At 47.2% G+C, this 19,000-nt stretch overlaps 1 protein-coding gene across 1 annotated transcript in view; it reads right to left on the bottom strand.

The window, feature by feature from the left end:
* Window positions 1–17,996, bottom strand: part of LOC110532874 (phytanoyl-CoA hydroxylase-interacting protein-like) — a 31,334-nt gene extending 13,338 nt beyond the window's left edge. The window contains exons 1-2 of the mRNA XM_036972089.1: window positions 17,261–17,996; window positions 9,867–10,063 (exon numbers count right to left, since the gene is read on the bottom strand). Coding sequence (XP_036827984.1) covers window positions 9,867–10,063; window positions 17,261–17,366 — 303 coding nt within the window. The 5' untranslated portion in view covers window positions 17,367–17,996. The remainder of the gene's footprint in view (window positions 1–9,866; window positions 10,064–17,260) is intronic.
* Window positions 17,997–19,000: the final 1,004 nt, after the last annotated feature.

The following is a 19,000-nucleotide window of genomic DNA, read 5'->3' as shown; positions in this document are numbered from 1 at the left end:
GGGAGCCTGGTCTGTACGAAAGGGTGAAAACAAAACGGGTGAAAAACATGGCCCACCTTGCCTGGCGAGGGTTCAGTCTCCTCGTTGCCCGCATGTACTCCAGATAGCAGTGGTCAGTCCAAATGAGAAAAGGGTGTTTAGCCCCCTCAAGCCAATGTCTCCACGCCTTCAAGGCCTTGATGACAGCCAACAGCTCCCGGTCCTCCACGTCATAGTTTTGCTCCGCCTGGCTGAGCTTCTTCAAGAAGAAGGCACAGGGGCGGAGCTTCGGTGGCGTACCCAAGTGCCGAGAGTGAACCCAACTCCTTTCCTCAGGACCATACCCCTCCCAACCCACTAGGTACTGATGACCACGGCCCCGAGGACGCATGTCCAAAATCTTACGGACCCTGTAGATAGGTGCGCCCTCAACAAAGGATGGGGGGGGGGGAGACGAGCGGGGGCGCGAAGAACGGGCTTAACACAGGAGACATGGAAGACCGGGTGGACGCGACGAAGATATCGCGGAAGAAGAAGTCGCACTGCGACAGGATTAATGATATGAGAAATACGGAACGGACCAATGAACCGCGGGGTCAACTTGCGAGAAGCTGTCTTAAGGGGAAGGTTCTGAGTGGAGAGCCAAACTCTCTGACCGCGACAATATCTAGGACTCTTAGTTCTACGCTTATTAGCGGCTCTCACAGTCTGCGCCCTATAACGGCAAAGTGCAGACCTGACCCTCTTCCAGGTGCGCTCGCAACGTTGGACAAAAGCCTGAGCGGAGGGGACGCTGGACTCGGCGAACTGAGACGAGAACAGCGGAGGCTGGTACCCGAGGCTACTCTGAAAAGGAGATAGCCCGGTCGCAGACGAAGGAAGCGAGTTGTGGGCGTATTCTGCCCAGGGGAGCTGTTCTGACCAAGACGCAGGGTTGCGAAAAGAAAGACTGCGTAAGATGCGACCAATAGTCTGATTGGCCCGTTCTGCTTGACCGTTAGACTGGGGGTGAAAGCCGGAAGAGAGACTGACGGAAGCCCCAATCAAACGGCAAAACTCCCTCCAAAATTGAGACGTGAATTGTGGACCCCTGTCCGAAACGACGTCTGACGGAAGGCCATGAATTCTGAAAACATTCTCGATGATGATTTGTGCCGTCTCTTTAGCAGAAGGGAGCTTAGCGAGGGGAATAAAATGAGCCGCCTTAGAGAACCTATCGACAATCGTAAGAACAACAGTCTTCCCCGCTGACGAAGCCAGTCCGGTGATAAAATCTAAGGCGATGTGAGACCACGGTCGAGAGGGAATGGGAAGCGATCTGAGACGGCCGGCAGGAGGGGAGTTTCCGGACTTAGTCTGCGCGCAGACCGACCAAGCAGCCACGAAACGACGCGTGTCATGCTCCCGAGTGGGCCACCAAAAACGCTGGCGAATGGAAGCAAGCGTACCTCGAACGCCGGGGTGGCCGGCTAACTTGGCAGAGTGAGCCCACTGAAGAACGGCCAGACGAGTAGGAACGGGAATGAAAAGAAGGTTCCTAGGACAAGCGCGCGGCGACGGAGTGTGAGTGAGTGCTTGCTTTACCTGCCTCTCAATTCCCCAGACAGTCAACCCGACAACACGCCCCTCAGGGAGAATCCCCTCGGGGTCAGTGGAGACTACTGAAGAACTGAAGAGACGAGATAAAGCATCAGGCTTGGTGTTCTTAGAGCCCAGACGATAAGAAATTACGAACTCGAAACGAACGAAAAACAGCGCCCAACGAGCCTGACGCGCATTAAGTCGTTTGGCAGAACGGATGTACTCAAGGTTCCTATGGTCAGTCCAAACGACAAAAGGAACGGTCGCCCCCTCCAACCACTGTCGCCATTCGCCTAGGGCTAAGCGGATGGCGAGCAGTTCGCGGTTTCCCACATCATAGTTACGTTCCGACGGCGACAGGCGATGAGAAAAATACGCGCAAGGGTGGACCTTGTCGTCAGAGAGGGAGCGCTGAGAAAGAATGGCTCCCACGCCCACCTCTGACGCGTCAACCTCGACAACGAACTGTCTAGAGACGTCAGGTGTAACAAGGATAGGAGCGGATGTAAAACGATTCTTGAGGAGATGAAAAGCTCCCTGGGCGGAAACGGACCACTTAAAGCACGTCTTGACAGAAGTAAGGGCTGTGAGAGGAGCTGCCACCTGACCGAAATTACGGATGAAACGACGATAGAAATTCGCGAAGCCGAGAAAGCGCTGCAGCTCGACGCGTGACTTAGGAACGGGCCAATCAATGAGAGCTTGGACCTTAGCGGGATCCATCTTAATGCCTTCAGCGGAAATAACAGAACCGAGAAATGTGACGGAGGAGGCATGAAAAGTGCACTTCTCAGCCTTCACAAAAAGACAATTCTCTAAAAGGCGCTGGAGGACACGTCGAACGTGCTGAACATGAATCTGGAGTGACGGTGAAAAAATCAGGATATCGTCAAGGTAAACGAAAACAAAGATGTTCAGCATGTCTCTCAGGACGTCATTGACTAATGCCTGAAAGACAGCTGGAGCGTTAGCGAGGCCGAAAGGAAGAACCCGGTATTCAAAGTGCCCTAATGGAGTGTTAAACGCCGTTTTCCACTCGTCCCCCTCCCTGATGCGCACGAGATGGTAAGCGTTACGAAGGTCCAACTTAGTGAAAAACCTGGCTCCCTGCAGGATCTCGAAGGCTGAAGACATAAGAGGGAGCGGATAACGATTCTTCACTGTTATGTCATTCAGCCCTCGATAATCTATGCAGGGGTGCAGGGACCCGTCCTTCTTCTTAACAAAAAAAAACCCTGCTCCGGCGGGAGAGGAGGAGGGGACTATGGTACCGGCGTCAAGAGCTACAGACAAATAATCTTCGAGAGCCTTACGTTCGGGAGCCGACAGAGAGTATAGTCTACCCCGGGGGGGAGTGGTTCCCGGAAGGAGATCAATACTACAATCATACGACCGGTGCGGAGGAAGAGCGCTCCCTCTCCTTAGTCGAGATGCGGATACCCCCCAGCTGCATAGGTTCAGCACCCGAGCCGGTGGAGGAAGATGGTAGTGATGCGGAGAGGGGGGCAACGGAGAACGCAAGCTCCTTTCCACGAGCTCGGTGACGAAGATCAACCCGTCGCTCTATGCGAATAGCGAGTTCAATCAAGGAATCCACGCTGGAAGGAACCTCCCGGGAGAGAATCTCATCCTTTACCTCCGCGCGGAGACCCTCCAGAAAACGAGCGAGCAAAGCCGGCTTGTTCCAGTCACTGGAGGCAGCAAGAGTGCGAAACTCAATAGAGTAATCTGTTATGGATCGATTACCCTGACATAGGGAAGACAGGACCCTGGAAGCTTCCTCCCCAAAAACAGAACGATCAAAAACCTGTATCATCTCCTCCTTAAAGTCCTGATACTGGTTAGTACACTCAGGCCTCGCCTCCCAGATTGCCGTGCCCCACTCACGAGCCCGTCCAGTAAGGAGAGATATGACGTAGGCGATACGAGCTGTGCTCCTGGAGTAAGTGTTGGGCTGGAGAGAAAACACAATATCACACTGGGTGAGGAACGAGCGGCATTCAGTGGGCTCCCCAGAGTAACACGGCGGGTTATTGATTCTGGGCTCCGGAGATTCGAAAGCCCTGGAAGTGGCCGGTGGATCGAGGCGGAGATGGTGAATCTGTTCTGTGAGGTCGGAGACTTGGGCGGCCAGGGTCTCAACGGCATGTCGAGCAGCAGACAATTCCTGCTCGTGTCTGCCTAGCATCGCTCCCTGGATCTCGACGGCTGAGTGGAGAGGATCCGAAGTCGCTGGGTCCATTCTTGGTCAGATTCTTCTGTTATGCACGTGAGTGAGGACCCAAAAGCGGTTTAACAAAAACAGAGTCCTTTAATGTCAAAACACAGGGAAGACATAGATCCTCTTCAGATGTATATAATGGCAAAATAGACAACCCGCAGAGAGGGCGATAAATGAATCATAAAGTCCATCTGATATTTACAGAAGAGTCCCCCTTCTAGCAGCAGAGGAGAATAGCTGGGTTAGAGTCCCCTTCTTAGCAGCAGAGGAGAATAGCTGGGTTAGCGGCGACAGACTGCTGGTCTCTCTGGGTAGGCGCGGGTCGTAGAGGACAGAGGTACCTGATCACACGTAGCATCAGATGAACAGGCAGATTCCGACAGGACGGGACAAGGGTGAAGCAAACGAGACGATAGTTTGGTTCTGGCATGAGAAACTCAAACGAGAATCTGACAAAGACAGCAGCAGGAACAGAGAGAGAAATAGAGACCTAATCAGAGGGAAAAAAGGAACAGGTGGGAAAAGGGTGAACGAGGTAGTTTAGAGAAGATGAGGAACAGCTGGGAGAAGGAGAGGAAGAGAAGGTAACCTAATACAACCAGCAGAGGGAGACGAAGTGAAGAGAAAGAACAGGAACAAGACATAATATGACAATACATGACACACTCTCCATCTCCACCCCTGATATGGAAATGCGATACCCTAGGAAGGAGACGGCTTGCTGAAAGAACAGGCGTTTCTCAGCCTTGACGTACAGGTCATGCTCCAACAGTCATCCAAGTACACTGCGCACCAAAGAAACATGCTTGGCGCGTGTAGTGGAGTACAGTGCCTTGCGAAAGTATTCGGCCCCCTTGAACTTTGCGACCTTTTGCCACATTTCAGGCTTCAAACATAAAGATATAAAACTGTATTTTTTTGTGAAGAATCAACAACAAGTGGGACACAATCATGAAGTGGAACAACATTTAATGGATATTTCAAACTTTTTTAACAAATTATTCAGCCCCCTTACGTTAATACTTTGTAGCGCCACCTTTTGCTGCGATTACAGCTGTAAGTCGCTTGGGGTATGTCTCAATCAGTTTTGCACATCGAGAGACTGACATTTTTTCCCATTCCTCCTTGCAAAACAGCTCGAGCTCAGTGAGGTTGGATGGAGAGCATTTGTGAACAGCAGTTTTCAGTTCTTTCCACAGATTCTCGATTGGATTCAGGTCTGGACTTTGAATTGGCCTTTCTAACACCTGGATATGTTTATTTTTGAACCATTCCATTGTAGATTTTGCTTTATGTTTTGGATCATTGTCTTGTTGGAAGACAAATCTCCGTCCCAGTCTCAGGTCTTTTGCAGACTCCATCAGGTTTTCTTCCAGAATGGTCCTGTATTTGGCTCCATCCATCTTCCCATCAATTTTAACCATCTTCCCTGTCCCTGCTGAAGAAAAGCAGGCCCAAATCATGATGCTGCCACCACCATGTTTGACAGTGGGGATGGTGTGGTCAGGGTGATGAGCTGTGTTGCTTTTACGCCAAACATAACGTTTTGCATTGTTGCCAAGAAGTTCAATTTTGGTTTTATCTGACCAGAGCACCTTCTTCCACATGTTTGGTGTGTCTCCCAGGTGGCTTGTGGCAAACTTTAAACAACACTTTTTATGGATATCTTTAAGAAAAGGCTTTCTTCTTGCCACTCTTCCATAAAGGCCAGATTTGTGCAATATACGACTGATTGTTGTCCTATGGACAGAGTCTCCCACCTCAGCTGTAGATCTCTGCAGTTCATCCAGAGTGATCATGGGCCTCTTGGCTGCATCTCTGATCAGTCTTCTCCTTGTATGAGCTGAAAGTTTAGAGGGACGGCCAGGTCTTGGTAGATTTGCAGTGGTCTGATACTCCTTCCATTTCAATATTATCACTTGCACAGTGCTCCTTGGGATGTTTAAAGCTTGGGAAATGTTTTTGTATCCAAATCCGGCTTTAAACTTCTTCACAACCGTATCTCAGACCTGCCTGGTGTGTTCCTTGTTCTTCATGATTCTCTCTGCGCTTTTAACGGACCTCTGAGACTATCACAGTGCAGGTGCATTTATACGGAGACTTGATTACACACAGGTGGATTGTATTTATCATCATTAGTCATTTAGGTCAACATTGGATCATTCAGAGATCCTCAATGAACTTCTGGAGAGAGTTTGCTGCACTGAAAGTAAAGGGGCTGAATAATTTTGCACGCCCAATTTTTCAGTTTTTGATTTGTTAAAAAAGTTTGAAATATCCAATAAATGTTGTTCCACTTCATGATTGTGTCTCACTTGTTGTTGATTATTCACAAAAAATACAGTTTTATACCTTTATGTTTGAAGCCTGAAATGTGGTAAAAGGTCGCAAAGTTCAAGGGGGCCGAATACTGTATATCAAAATGTCATCGATATACACCACTACACCCTGCCCGTGCAGGTCCCTGAAAATCTAGTCTACAAAGAATTGGAAGACTGATGGAGCATTTATCAAATCGTACGGCATGACGAGGTACTCAAAATGCCCTGAGGTGGTACTAAACACCATCTTCCACTCGTCTCCCTCCCGGATGCGCACCAGGTGGTATGCGCTCCTGAGATCCAGTTTTGTGAAGAAGCGTGCCCCTTGAATTGACTCAATCGCCGTGACAATAAGAGATAGCGGGTAACTGAGCCTCACCGTGATTTGTTTGAGACCATGGGCGCAGACCTCCATCCTTCTTCTTCACAAAAAATAAACTTGAGGAGACGGGTGAAGTGGAGGACCGAATGTACCCCTGGCAGGGATTTGGAGACATATGTCTCCATAGCCACCATCTCCGCTTGCGACAGGGGATACATGTGACTCCTGGGAAGTGCACCAGGAGATTTATCGCACAATCCCCCCGTCGATGGGGTGGTAATTGAGTCGCCTTCTTTTTACAGAAGGCGAGAGCCAAATCGGCATATTCGGGGAGGATGTCCACAGTGGGGACCTGGTCTGGACTTTCCACCGTAGTAGCATCATCAGAAATCCCTACACACCTCCCTGAGCACTCTTGCGACCACCCCGTGAGAGCCCTCTGTTGCCATGAAATGGTGGGGTCATGATGAGCCAACCAGGGAAGGCCCAGTACCACGGGAAACGCAAGAGAGTCAATGAGAAAGACACTGATTCTCTCCTCATGACTCCCCTGCGTCACCATGGCCAGGGAGATAGTGGCTTCCCTGATTAGCCCGGACCCCAATGGTCGACTATCCAGAGCGTGAACTGGGAAAGGTCTAACCACAGGAATAATGGGGATCGCTAAACTAAGAGCGAGCGCTCTGTCAATAAAATTCCCAGCTGCGCCTGAATCGACAAGCGCCTTATGCTGGGAATGCGGGGGGAAATCAGGTAAACAAACAGGTACAAACAGTTGGACAACAGAGGACTCTGGGTGAGAGTGGTGCAGACTCACCTGGGGTGACGCCAGAGTGCCCTGCCTCCTGCCTCGACCCCCAGAGGGACCAACCCGGCACCGACCGGCAGTGTGCCCTCTGCGGCCACAGATGTTGCACAAACTGGAACCCCCTCCGGTCTCCCCTCCGGTCACCGCCCCTCCCAGCTCCAAAGGTTCAGGAGAGGGGGTGCGAGGGGATGGAACCACCAGACCCCGATCTGAACGTCCGCGGGTAGCCAGCAGGTTGTCCAGCCGGATGGAAAGGTTCACCAGCTGATCCAATGTGAGGGTGGTGTCTCTGCAGGCCAACTCCTGACGGACGTCCTCGCGCAGACTGCAACGGTAGTGGTCGATCAGGGCCATATCGTTCCATCCCACGCCGACAGCCAGGGTCCTAAACTCCAGGGCCAACTCCTGGGTGCTCCTCGTCTCCTGCCTCAGCTGGAAGAGGCGCTCACCCACCACTCTACCCTTGTGCTGGTGGTTGTAGACCGCCCGGAAACGGCGGGTGAACTCTGTGAAGTCCTCCGACGCCGCTTCTCCTTCTCCCCACATGCCGTTGGCCCACTCCAGAGATCTCCCTGAGAGGCACGAGATGAGGGCGGACACCATCTCCCTTCCCGAGGGAGCCGGGTAAACGGTGCCCAGGTATAGGTCCAGCTGTAACAGGAAACCCTGGCACCGTGCCGCCGTCCCATCATACTCCCCGGGAAGGGCAAGACGCATCGCACTGGGACTGGTTGCAGGAGGAGTGAGTAGTAGAGGTTCGGGTTGCGTTGTTGAAGGCGCTGGAGGACCTCCCTGTCTCTCCCAACGGTCCAGGGTCTGGATAACTTGATCCATGATGGCGCCGAGATGGTGGATTACTTTCGCTTGCTCCTGGATGCGCTCCTCGACCCCTATACCAGGGGCACCTGTTCCTGCTGATTCCATAGTAGGTCGGGAATTCTGTAAGGAGTGCGTAACTGGTGGCAGGGAAGTCAAACGCAGGAGAGCAGAACTTGTTGAATAGCCGGAGCAGTTTAATATATAAAACTATACTTTGTGCATGACACAAGCAATTTTTCCAACAATTGTTTACAGACAGATTATTTAACTTATAATTCATTGTATCACAATTCCAGTGAGTCAGAAGTTTACATACACTAAGTTGAATGTGCCTTTAAACAGCTTGGGAAATTCCAGAAAATTATGTCATGGCTTTAGAAGCTTCTGATAGGCTAATTTACATAATTTGAGTCAATTGGAGGTGTATTTGTGGATGTATTTCAAGACCTACCTTCAAACTCAGTGCCTCTGCTTGACATCATGGGAAAATGTAAAGAAATCAGTCAAGACCACAGAAAAAGAATTGTAGACCTCCACAAGTCTGGTTCATCCTTGGGAGCAATTTCCAAACGTCTGAAGGTACCGTGTTCAACTGTACAAACGATAGTACGGAAGTATAAACAACATGGGACCACGCAGTCGTCATACCGGTCAGGGAGGAGACGCGTTCTGTCTCCTAGAGATGAGCGTACTTTGGTGCGAAAAGTGCAAATCAATCCCAGAACAACAGCAAAGGACCTTGTGAAGATGCTGGAGGAAACAGGTACAAAAGTATCTATATCCACAGTAAAATGAGTCCTATATCGACACTCAGCAAGGAAGAAGCCACTACTCCAAAACCACCATCAAAAGCCAGACTACGGTTTGCAACTGCACATGGGGACAAAGGTTGCACTTTTTGGAGAAATGTCCTCTCGTCTGATGAAACAAAAATAGAACTGTTTGGCCATAATGACCATTGTAATGTTTGGAAGAAAAAGGGGGAGGCTTGCAAGCCGAAGAACACCATCCCAGCTGTGAAGCACGGGGGTGGCAGCATCATGTTGTGGGGGTACTTTGCTGCAGGAGGGACTGGTGCACTTCACAAAAATAGATGGCATCATGAGATAGGAAAATTATGTGGATATATTGAAGCAACATCTCAAGACATCAGTCAGGAAGTTAAAGCTTGGTCACAAATGGGTCTTCCAAATGGACAATGACCCCAAGCATACTTCCAAAGTTGTGGCAAAATGACCTAAGGACAACAAAGTCAAGGTATTGGAGTGGCCATCACAAAGCCCTGACCTCAATCCCATAGACCATTCGTGGGCAGAACTGAAAAAGCGTATGCGAGCATGGAGGCCTACAAACCTGACTCAGTTACACCAGCTCTGTCAGGAGGAATGGGCCAAAATTCACACAACTTATTGTGGGAAGCTTGTGGAAGGCTACCTGAACCGTTTGACCCAAGTTATACAATTTAAAGGAAATGCTACCAAATACTAATTGGGTGTATGTAAACCTATGACCCACTGGGAATGTGATGAAAGAAATAAAAGCTGAAATAAATAATTCTCTCTACTATCTGACATTTCACATTCTTAAAATAAAGTGGTGATCCTAACTGACCTAAGTCAGGGAATGTTTTACTAGGATTAAATGTCAGAAATTGTGAAAAACTGAGTTTAAATGTATTTGGCTAAGGTGTATACATATATATATATATGTATATGTGTATATTACCGTACAGCCCTGAAGCATGTCTGAACAATGTACTGTATAATGTACTGTATCTAACCTTGTGTTTGAACTATATGATGGACTGTATCTAACCTTGTGTTTGAACTTGTTGGAGTTATTGTGCTCCTTCTTGTTGAGGTCTATGAAGTAGTTAGTGATGTGGTCCTTGGCTCTACAGTCCATGTCCCAGTTGATCTTGAAGGAGTCACAGGTGATGTTGGTGATCTTGACGTTCTGAGGAACAGGAAGATCCTCCTTTTCCACGATGCTGCTGTCCTGAGAGTTGTCTCCTGTCAACACAGGAAGTAGACAACACAGTCAACAAATAGTAAATAAATCAATAAAGGCATTAGAGAGAGGGAGAGGAGATCAACATGCTTACAGGTTGCAGCTGTTGGGGATCTGCTCTGCCTCCAGCACACCTGTCTCCACTCACACAGTCAGATACACAGTCAGATACAGAGAGAGAGAGAGAGAGAGAGAGAGAGAGAGAGAGAGAGAGAGAGAGAGAGAGAGAGAGAAAGAGAGAGAGAGAGAGAGAGAGAGAGAGAGAGAGAGAGAGAGAGAGAGAGAGAGAGAGAGAGAGAGAGGGGGAGAGAGAGACATAGAGAGAGAGATACACAGAGAGAGAAACAAAGAGAGAGAGAGAGAGAGGGAGAGAGAGATCGAGAGAGATCGAGAGAGAGAGAGAGAGGGAGCGAGAGAGAGAGAGAGAGAGAGAGAGAGAGAGAGAGAGAGAGAGAGAGAACCCTGGGGGAGTGGCGGCAGGATAGGGAAACACAGGATGAGAAGTAGAGGGCGTGGCAGTGGCAGATGTAACAAAAGTAACAGAATGGTATGGGGTATAGCCTACTGTAAGTGGTATGTAGTAACAGAATGGTATGGGGTATAGCTCACTGTAAGTGGTATGTAGTAACAGAATGGTATGGGGTATAGCCTACTGTAAGTGGTATGTAGTAACAGAATGGTATGGGGTATAGCCTACTGTAAGTGGTATGTAGTAACAGAATGGTATGGGGTATAGCCTAATGTAAGTGGTATGTAGTAACAGAATGGTATGGGGTATAGCCTACTGTAAGTGGTATGTAGTAATAGAATGGTATGGGGTATAGCCTACTGTAAGTGGTATGTAGTAACAGAATGATATGGGGTATTGCCAACTGTAAATGGTATGTTGTAACAGAATGGTATGGGGTATAGCTCACTGTAAGTTGTATGTAGTAACAGAATAGTATGGGGTATAGCTCACTGTAAGTGGTATGTAGTAACAGAATGGTATGGGGTATAGCCTACTGTAAGTGGTATGTAGTAACAGAATGGTATGGGGTATAGCCTACTGTAAGTGGTATGTAGTAACAGAATGGTATGGGGTATAGCCTACTGTAAGTGGTATGTAGTAACAGAATGGCATGGGGTATAGCCTAATGTAAGTGGTATGTAGTAACAGAATGGTATGGGGTATAGCCTACTGTAAGTGGTATGTAGTAATAGAATGGTATGGGGTATAGCCTACTGTAAGTGGTATGTAGTAACAGAATGATATGGGGTATTGCCAACTGTAAATGGTATGTTGTAACAGAATGGTATGGGGTATAGCTCACTGTAAGTTGTATGTAGTAACAGAATAGTATGGGGTATAGCCTACTGTAAGTGGTATGTAGTAACAGAATGGTATGGGGTATAGCCTACTGTAAGTGGTATGTAGTAACAGAATGGTATGGGGTATAGCTCACTGTAAGTGGTATGTAGTAACAGAATGGTATGGGGTATAGCTCACTGTAAGTGGTATGTAGTAACAGAATGGTATGGGGTATAGCTCACTGTAAGTGGTATGTAGTAACAGAATGGTATGGGGTATAGCTCACTGTAAGTGGTATGTAGTAACAGAATGGTATGGGGTATAGCCTACTTGTAAGTGGTATGTAGTAACAGAATGGTATGGGGTATAGCTCACTGTAAGTGGTATGTAGTAACAGAATGGTATGGGGTATAGCTCACTGTAAGTGGTATGTAGTAACAGAATGGTATAGGGTATAGCGTACTGTAATTAATGTTTTTATTTTATTTCACCTTTATTTAACCAGGTAGGCTAGTTTAGAACAAGTTCTCATTTACAACTGTGACCTGGCCAAGATGAAGCAAAGCAGTGTGACACAGACAACAACACAGAGTTGCACATGGAACAAACAAAACATAGTCAATAATACAGTAGAACAAGAGAAAACAAAACAAAGTCTATATACAGTGAGTGGAAATGAGGTAAGATAAGGGAGTTAAGGCAATAAATAGGCCATGGTGGCAAAGTAAATACAATATAGCAAATAAACACTGGAATGGTAGATGTGCAGAAGATGAATGTGCAAGTAGAGATACTGGCGTGTAAAGGAGTGTTTGCTATTCCCATGTGTAACTCTGTGTTGTTTGTGTCGCACTGCTTTGCTTTATCTTGGCCAGGTCGCAGTTGTAAATGAGAACTTGTTCTCAACTAGCCTACCTGGTTAAATAAAGGTGAAATAAAAAATATTAAAAATAAACATTATCAAGCATTTCACACATGTTGTCCAGATACTGACTGTTAGCACTTGGTGGTCTATAGCAGCTTCCCACCAGAATGGGCTTTAGGTGAGGCAGATGAACCTGTAGCCATATTACTTCAACAGTATTTAACATGAGATCCTCTCTAATCTTTACAGGTATGTGGTTCTGAATATAAATGGCCACACCTCCACCTTTGGCATTTCTGTCTTTACTGTAGATTTTATAACCATGTATTGCTATCACTGTAACATCTAAGTGAGTTTCAGAGATGGTCAGAATATGAATGTCATCTGTTACTAGCAAATTATTGATTTCATGAACCTTGTTTCTTAACTGGCTGCCTCACATCCGGATGTGATTAGGAGTCCCATCGGGCGGCGGGCAATTGGCCCTGCGTCGTCCGGGTTTGGCCGGAGTAGGCCGTCATTGTAAATAATAATTTGTTCTTAACTGACTTACCTAGTTAAATAAAAAAATAAAAAATTAAGCTACATATGTTAATGTGGGCTATGGTCAACACTTTTCTGGGATGCCTTATTGTTTTTATTGCTTTACTGGGAAGCTTAGCAGAGGTAGACATGCTCAGGTTATTTATGTTAGTGCAGGGTAAGCTGCACAAGGTGGATTTCCTGCTAAGGCAAACCGCCTCAGTGCTAACAGTATAACTCTCGTCAAAGACGCATGATTACTTCATACAATAGTTGTAGGATCAGCAGAGGCATTCAGGGCAGTTAGAGGGACATAAATTAGGTTACTTACATTGTGTCTTCCAACGCCCCTGGGATAATGTACATTTACTGAAGCATTATGACAACTCAGCGACACAATGGTAGGGATTCAATGAGCTGGGCTTGGGTCATTGATAAGTCATTGTCTCAACGCATCCTTATAATGCTGTGAAACGAACCCAAATGATTTGGGTGGATCCCATCCTCCTCATAATACAAGCTTTGTTTCCAGAAGGTATCAAAATTGTCAATAAATGTTCCACCCACAGAGCTGAAATAGTCTGGTTGCGAGTTATGGAGGGATAAAAGTCTGCTGAACCGTTCAATGCCACCATTTAGGGAGGGCAGAGGACAGATATTATGGGGCGTTTGTTGGTGTCAAGTTGAGACCCAATCAGTTCTTTAAAATCAATCTTCAGCTGTTCTGAACTGCCCTTCATAATCTCATTGAATCCCACATGAACTATGATAGACTCAATTTCCTGATGAGACACCTTGACTACCACTACTACTACTAAAGACGGCGCCAGAGAAGATGGCAGATGTTTTATATCCTAACTGATTGTGTTTTAAAAAAAACGTATTTTGTACATAATGTTGCTACTGCCGCTTATGACTGAAAATAACTTCTGGACATCAGAACAGTGATTTAACGAGTCCGACAAGCCCGACGTGAACGACATACTTCTTTCCCGGGAACAGGCCCAAATCCCCGTCATTTGTGTGAAGAGACGAGGGAGAAAAAGAGGATGGAGGGCAGGCTGCCTTCTGAGGATTCGTAGGCGATTGAATAAACCCCCTGCCATCCGTTCTACTATCCAACGTGCAATCATTGGAAAATAAAATCGACGACTTATAAGGTAGATTAAACTACCAAGGGGACATTAAAAACTGTAATATCTTATGCTTCATGGATTCATGGCTGAACGACGACATTATCAACATACAGCTGGCTGGTTATACGCTGTATGGGCAGGGTAGAACAGCAGCGTCTGGTAAGACAAGGGGTGGAGCACAATGCATATATGTAAACAACAGCTGGTGCACGATATCTAAGGAAATCTTGAGGTTTTGCGCACCTGAGGTAGAGTATCTCATGATAAGCTGTAGATCACACTATCTACATAGATAGTTTTCATCTGTATTTTTCGTAGCTGTCTACATACCACAACAGACCAATGCTGGCACTAAGACTGGACTCAATGAGATGTATTGCCCCATAAGCAAACAGGAAAAAGCTTATCCAGATGTCGGGGACTTTAATGCAGGGAAACTTAAATCTGTTTTACCAAATTTCTATCAGGATGTTATATGTGCAACCAGAGGGAAAAAAACTCAAGACCACCATTACTCCACACAGAGATGGGTACAAGCTCTCTCTCATCCTCCATTTGGCAAATCTGACCATAATTCTATCCTCCTGATTCCTGCTTACAAGCAGAAATTCAAGCAGGAAGTACCAGTGACTCGGTCAATAAAAAAGTTGTCAGATGAAGCAGATGCTAAGCTACAGGAATTTTTGCTAGCACACTGGAATATGTTCCGGGATTCTTCCGATGGCATTGAGGAGTATACCACCTCAGTCATTGCCTTCATCAATAAGTGCATCGATGACGTTGTCCCCACAGTGACTGTACGTACATACCCCAACCAGAAGCCATGGATTACAGGCAACAATCATACTGAGCAAAAGGCTAGAGCTGCCGTTATCAAGGAGCGGGACTCTAATAAGGAAGCTTATAAGAAATCCCGCTATGCCCTCTGACGAACCATCAAACAGGCAAAGACTTCCGCCGAAGTTGGCTCCCCTGCCTGTTCGGGCGGTGCTCGGCGGTCGTCGTCACCGTCCTACTAGCCGCTACCGATCCATTTTTCGTTTGTCTGTTGGTTTTGTCTTATTAGTTTCACCTGTGTGTATTTTAGTTTAATTAGCTTCCCTATATGTAGTAGGTTGTCCTGCCCTTGTTTTGTGTGGAATTGTTTTTGTTACTCTGTTGGATCGTGGTTTTCATGTGTGTATTCTCCGGACTGTTTGGTCCTGTGTTTGGGCTGGTCTGTTCTATGCCCTGTATGTTGGCGTGACCGTTGTTTGGCCGGAGAATAAATCATGATATACTGAACCCTGCTCTCTGCGCCTGATTCCAACCCTCCACTCCTAGTATCCCGTGACAAAGTGTCAATACAGGACTAAGATCGAATTGTACTAAACCGGCTCCAACGCTCGTCGGATGTGGCAGGGCTTGCAAACCATTACAGACTACAAAGGGAAGCACAGCCGTGAGCTGCCCAATGACACAAGCCTACCAGGCGAGCTAAACTACTTCTATGCTCGCTTCGAGGCAAATAACACTGAAACATGCATGAGAGAACCAGCATCCTGACGGGATGCATCTCTGCCTGGTATGGAAACTGCTCGGCCTCCAACCACAAGGCACTACAGAGGGTAGTGCACACGGTCCAGTACATCACCGGGGCTAAGCTTCCTGCCATCCTGGACCTCTATACCAGGCATTGTCAGAGGAAGGCCCTAAAAATTGTCAAAGACTCCAAGCCACCCTAGTCATAGACTGCTCTCTCTGCTACCGCACTGCAAGCGGTACCGGAGCACCAAGTCTAGGTAAAAGAGGCTTCTAAACAGCTTCTATCCCCAAGCCATAAGACTCATGAACAGCTAATCAAAATGGCTACCCAGACTAATGGCTACCCAGACTATATACCCCCTGTATATAGCCACACTATTGTTATTTACTACTGCTCTTTAATTATTTGTTATTCTTATCTCTTACTTTTTGGGGGGTATTTTCTTAAAACTGCATTGTTGGTTAAGGGCTTGTAAGTAAGCATTTCACTGTAAGGTCTTGTTGTACAATACCTATTGTATTCGGCGCATGTGACAAATACAATTAGATTTGATTTGTTCCGGACGACCATGTGACCACGCTCTCCGTAGCTGACGTGAATAAGACCTAGACTTATTACAGGTCAACATTCACAAGGCCACAGGGCCAGACGGATTACCAGGACGTGTACTCCGAGCATGCGCTGACCAACTGGCAAGTCTCTTCACTGACATTTTCAACCTCTCCCTGACCGAGTCTGTGATACCAACATGTTTCAAGCACACCACCATAGTCCCTGTGCCCAAGAACACAAAGGCAACCTGCCTAAATGACTACAGACACGTAGCACTCACGTCTGTAGCTTGAAGTGCTTTGAAAGGCTGGTCATGGCTCACATCAACACCATTATCCCAGAAACCCTAGACCCACTCTAATTTGCATACCGTCCTAAAAGATCCATAGATGATGTAATCTCTATTGCACTCCACACTGCCCTTTCCCACCTGAACAAAAGGAACACCTACGTGAGAATGCTGTTCATTGACTACAGCTCAGCATTCAACACCATAGCGCTCAATAACCTAAGGACCCTGGGACTTAACACCTCCCTCTGCAACTGGATCCTAGACTTCCTGACAGGCCACCCCCAGGTGGTAAGGGTAGGTAACAACACATCCGCCACGCTGATCCTCAACACAGGGGCTCCTCATGGGTGCGTGCTCAGTCCCCTCCTGTACTCCCTGTTCACTCATGACTGCACGGCCAAGCATGTCTCCAACACCATCATTAAGTTTGACGATGACACAAAAGTGGTAGGTCTGATCACCGACAACGATGAGACAGCCTATAGGGAGGAGGTCAGAGACCTGGCCGTGTGGTGCCAGGACAACAAACTCTTCCTCAACATGATCAAGACAAAGGAGATGATTCTGGACTACAGGAAAAGGAGGACCGAGCACGCCTCCATTCTCATCGAGGGGGCTGTAGTGGAGCAGGTTGAGAGTTTCAAGTTCCTTGGTGTCCATATCAACAACAAAGTAGAATGGTCCAAACTCACCAAGACAGTTGTGAAGAGGGCACAACAAAACCTAATCCCCCTAAGGAGACTGAAAAGATTTGACATTGGTCAAGGCTTCTAAACAGCTTCTACCCCCCCCCCCCCTGTATATAGCCTCTTATTGTTATGTTATTGTGTTATTTTTTTATTTAGTTTATTTGGTAAATATTTTCTTACCTCTTACTGCACTGTTAGTTAAGGGCTTGTAAGTCAGCATTTCACGGTAAGGGCGGCAGGGTCAAGTGACAAATAAAGTTTGATTTGACCAATGCAGGCTACACAGCGCTCCTTCAGCCCTGCTGCCCTCCGGGGTCCGGTACTTACCTTCCCTGTCACTCGGCTGTATCAAGTCCAAATTCAGGTTCTTCATCATGTCGTCACAACGGCTGACAGGGCTGCTGGTGCTGTCGTCCACACGCGGAACCTCCATGGCCTTTACAACGTCTCCTACTGTTGTCTCTTTGTGGTGCTGGACTGATCTTCACCTTCAATACACAGTCCAGTCACTCGCTGTGCTCAGTGCTCCCCGCCCCTCCTCCCCTCCCTTCCTCCTCTGATCCCCTCCCCTGCTCCTCTCGGGTCCCCTTCCAGTGCTCAAGCAGCTTCAGCACAGCAGCATGGCACGGCACTACTTGGACAAACGGTCCCCGCTGAGACGCAGTGGATAAACGGAAAGAAATGGAGAAAAAGGAGAGAACATGACATTATCTATTAGACACGTTATTTAATTATTAATGCGTTACTGATGTAACAGGCCACGTGTGTTTATTCAGCCTCAGGGCAGAGGACATAGAGCAGGGATTAGCAGAAAAAATGAATTAAATGACGGTTGATGTAACCAGATTACTCTGCTGCGCCCTGTGTCGCAGCTCCTATGAAACCTCTGTCGCCTTTTCATCACGTTCATCTCTATTTTCATCACAAATAAAGGACAAGGACAGTAAATGCTTCATTTGAAATGTGACAATATGCTGCAGGCTCCTACTTTCACCTCTGGTGGCAAACCATCAGATCTAATCAAATGTTATTTGTCACATGCTTCATAATCAACAGGTGTAGTAGACCTTAAACAGGTGTAGTAGACCTTTACCAACAATGCAGATTCAAAGATATAGATAGATAGATAAATAGATAAATACAAAATTGAAATAGTCACGAGGAATAAATACACAGTGAATAACGAATAACGGGTAAAGATAGCATGGCTATATACAGGAAATACCAGTACTGAGTGGAGGTACCCCTGCACATCCACTCAGTAGTGGTACTCCCTGTATATAGCCACGTTAGTACCTGGTACTTCCTGTATATAGCCATGTTATTACCTGGTACTCCCTGTATATAACTATGGTATTACCTGGTACTCCCTGTATATAGCCATGTTATTACCTGGTACTTCCTGTATATAATCATGGTATTACCTGGTATCCCTGTACATCGACTCAGTACTAGAACTCCCTGTATATTAAATCAAGTTAAATTAAGGTCCAAAAAATAAATATAGCCATGTTATTACCTGGTACTCCCTGTATATAACCATGGTATTACCTGGTACCCCTGCACATTGACTCGGTACTGGTACTTCCTGTATATAGCCATGTTATTACCTGGTATTTCCTGTATATAACCATGGTATTACCTGAAGTGCTTTGAGAGACTAGTCAAGGACCATATCACCTCCACCCTACCTGACACCCTAGACCCACTCCAATTTGCTTACCGCCCAAATAGGTCCACAGACGATGCAATCTCAACCACACTGCACACTGCCCTAACCCATCTGGACAAGAGGAATACCTATGTGAGAATGCTGTTCATCGACTACAGCTCGGCATTCAACACCATAGTACCCTCCAAGCTCGTCATCAAGCTCGAGACCCTGGGTCTCGACCCCGCCCTGTGCAACTGGGTACTGGACTTCCTGACGGGCCGCCCCCAGGTGGTGAGGGTAGGCAACAACATCTCCTCCCCGCTGATCCTCAACACTGGGGCCCCACAAGGTTGCGTTCTGAGCCCTCTCCTGTACTCCCTGTTCACCCACGACTGCGTGGCCACGCACGCCTC

Source organism: Oncorhynchus mykiss, unplaced genomic scaffold, assembly GCF_013265735.2.
Source record: "Oncorhynchus mykiss isolate Arlee unplaced genomic scaffold, USDA_OmykA_1.1 un_scaffold_119, whole genome shotgun sequence".
NCBI classification, from domain to species: domain Eukaryota; kingdom Metazoa; phylum Chordata; class Actinopteri; order Salmoniformes; family Salmonidae; genus Oncorhynchus; species Oncorhynchus mykiss.
The sequence above is the reverse complement of the archived record's forward strand: the minus strand, read 5'-3'. Positions and strand labels throughout refer to the sequence as shown.